Genomic DNA, 1843 nt, shown 5'->3' with positions numbered 1-1843 from the left:
ATGTGGTAGTGTTTTATAATTCTCATCATTAAGTCTTTTATGTATGTTCCTGCTTAGGTTAATTGCTAGGTATTTTATCCTTTCGGGGGTTCTTTCTTCTTTCAAAGATTGTTTGGTTTCCACTTTACAGAGTAGACCCAGAGCTTTCAACAACCAGCCAAAGCACGGAGATTGGAAATGCTACTTTATTTCCCACAGCACATGTGCTGGGGCTCATGCTCGCCATCCCGGACTGTGCTAAACGCCATCGCAGTGTTTTGCTTACACGCTTGTGAAAATCTGGGCAAGGAGCCGGGGCCTTCCATCTCTAGCCCCTTAGAGCGCCCCTCCTGGAGTCTGAGGGAGAAGCTCCCTCTCTGAGCAGATGCCAGAGCGGAACCCCTCCTGGTCGCAGCCTCTGCTCTTCCAGCTCCATCAGTCCTGGCCAAGAGCAGTAGGGGAGCTCTGGGGTGGAGGCGTGGAGTGTAACGGGGCGGGACGGGGCAAGGGCGTACAGGGGGAGACACAGGCTGCTGAAACACAGGCCCGGGAACCTGGCACTTGCTTGTTAACAACCTTGCAGCTGCCCCGCCCTCAGTCTTTCCTCCTGCCCTGTGTGCACGCCATGAGGGGCTCTCAGCCCACCCACCACGGCCTTTTGGAGGCAGGGAGCTGTGTGAAGAGCCTAAAGAGCTGAGCTCGCAGTATTCCCCAGAGTTCTGGCGTGGCGTGGGGACTCAGCCCTCTTAGAAGGAAGAAATTCCCGGGTGGACTGCTCTAGGGCTAAGCCCACTCCAACCAACCCTCAGCCACCAAACTCCTCCTTGGCACCCAGGGCACTGCTGGAGGAAGGGGAGAGGCCACACCTGCGCTCCTTCTTGGCCCCTCCCTGCCCAACCTTGAACTCTGGACTGCCCCCAGCTCGGGCAGTTCCGGGAAGAGGAGAGGCCCGCCCCACTCCTCACACCAGCCTCAGTTCCCAGGACTTTGACCTCCAGGGCACCTGGGCCAGGATCTGGCCATTAGAGGGGGTTGGGTGGGCAGATGGAAGTGTTTCTGGTCCCAGGGAAGGCTGTGTGACCTTGGACAAGTCACTTAGTTTCTCTGAGCCTCTGTTTATCTAAAAGAGCGGGGTGAGGCTGAAATAAGATAGGGAGATAGCAGCCTGTCTGTGTCGTAGGCCCAAAAGCCTCCCTTTCCTGTGAGGGCCTGGGCCAGCTAGTCAGCCCAGGGCAGCGCCGAGTGAAACGCAGGGTGCCCCCATGTGCTGAGGCTGCTTCCTGAGCCTGAGGAAGTGGCCACCCTGGCTCCAGGGAGAGTCAGAAGCAGATGTGGGCAGAGGAGAGCAGAGAGAAGGCCGGGAGAGGGTGGGGGCTGGTACCCACACCCAGCCCTTGCCAGTCTGCTGCAGAGAAAGCAGGAGCTGGTGTGGGCTCCCCACTCTGCAGTCTTGTGAGCCCTAGGGGAGCCAAGGGGCTGTAGGGTGAGGACCCCAGCTTCCCTCCAGTGGGGTGCTCCTGCCCAAGAGGTTGCAGGGGGGCAGTCAGGGCTGGGGGGCTGGGCAGTAGGGCTCTGGGCTCTAAGGAAGGCCCCAGAAAGCTGGAGCAAGTGGTGGAGGGCAGCTGGGCAGGAGGTGCAGGGGCGGCAGCAGGGGCCAGGGACTTCGAGGGCACAGGGGACGTGAGGAGGCCAGGGGCCTCATGATGCTGCAGGGCCGGCGGGAGGTGCTCAGCTAGGGTCGGGGAGACTGGGGCCTGGAAGAGGCTGGGCTGCCCCATGCAGCCACGCGGCCCAGGCTGCCCCGGAGGGGGCCCCGGCGCCGAGAGGGAGGCGGTGTCCACTGAGCACAGGCTCTCGTGCACAC

General features: G+C 60.9%; 1 protein-coding gene across 1 annotated transcript in view; it reads right to left on the bottom strand.

Moving 5' to 3' along the window:
* Positions 1-1298: 1298 nt before the first annotated feature.
* Positions 1299-1843, bottom strand: part of BATF2 (basic leucine zipper ATF-like transcription factor 2) — a 24851-nt gene continuing 24306 nt past the window's right edge. Inside the window, exon 5 of the mRNA XM_042781515.1 lies at positions 1299-1832. Within this exon, the coding sequence (XP_042637449.1) occupies positions 1299-1832 (534 nt within the window). The remainder of the gene's footprint in view (positions 1833-1843) is intronic.

This window comes from Orycteropus afer, unplaced genomic scaffold, assembly GCF_000298275.1.
Source record: "Orycteropus afer afer isolate SDZICR_OR568_19922 unplaced genomic scaffold, OryAfe1.0 scaffold00130, whole genome shotgun sequence".
In the NCBI taxonomy this organism is placed as follows: domain Eukaryota; kingdom Metazoa; phylum Chordata; class Mammalia; order Tubulidentata; family Orycteropodidae; genus Orycteropus; species Orycteropus afer.
This window is presented reverse-complemented; position numbering and strand designations above follow the sequence as displayed.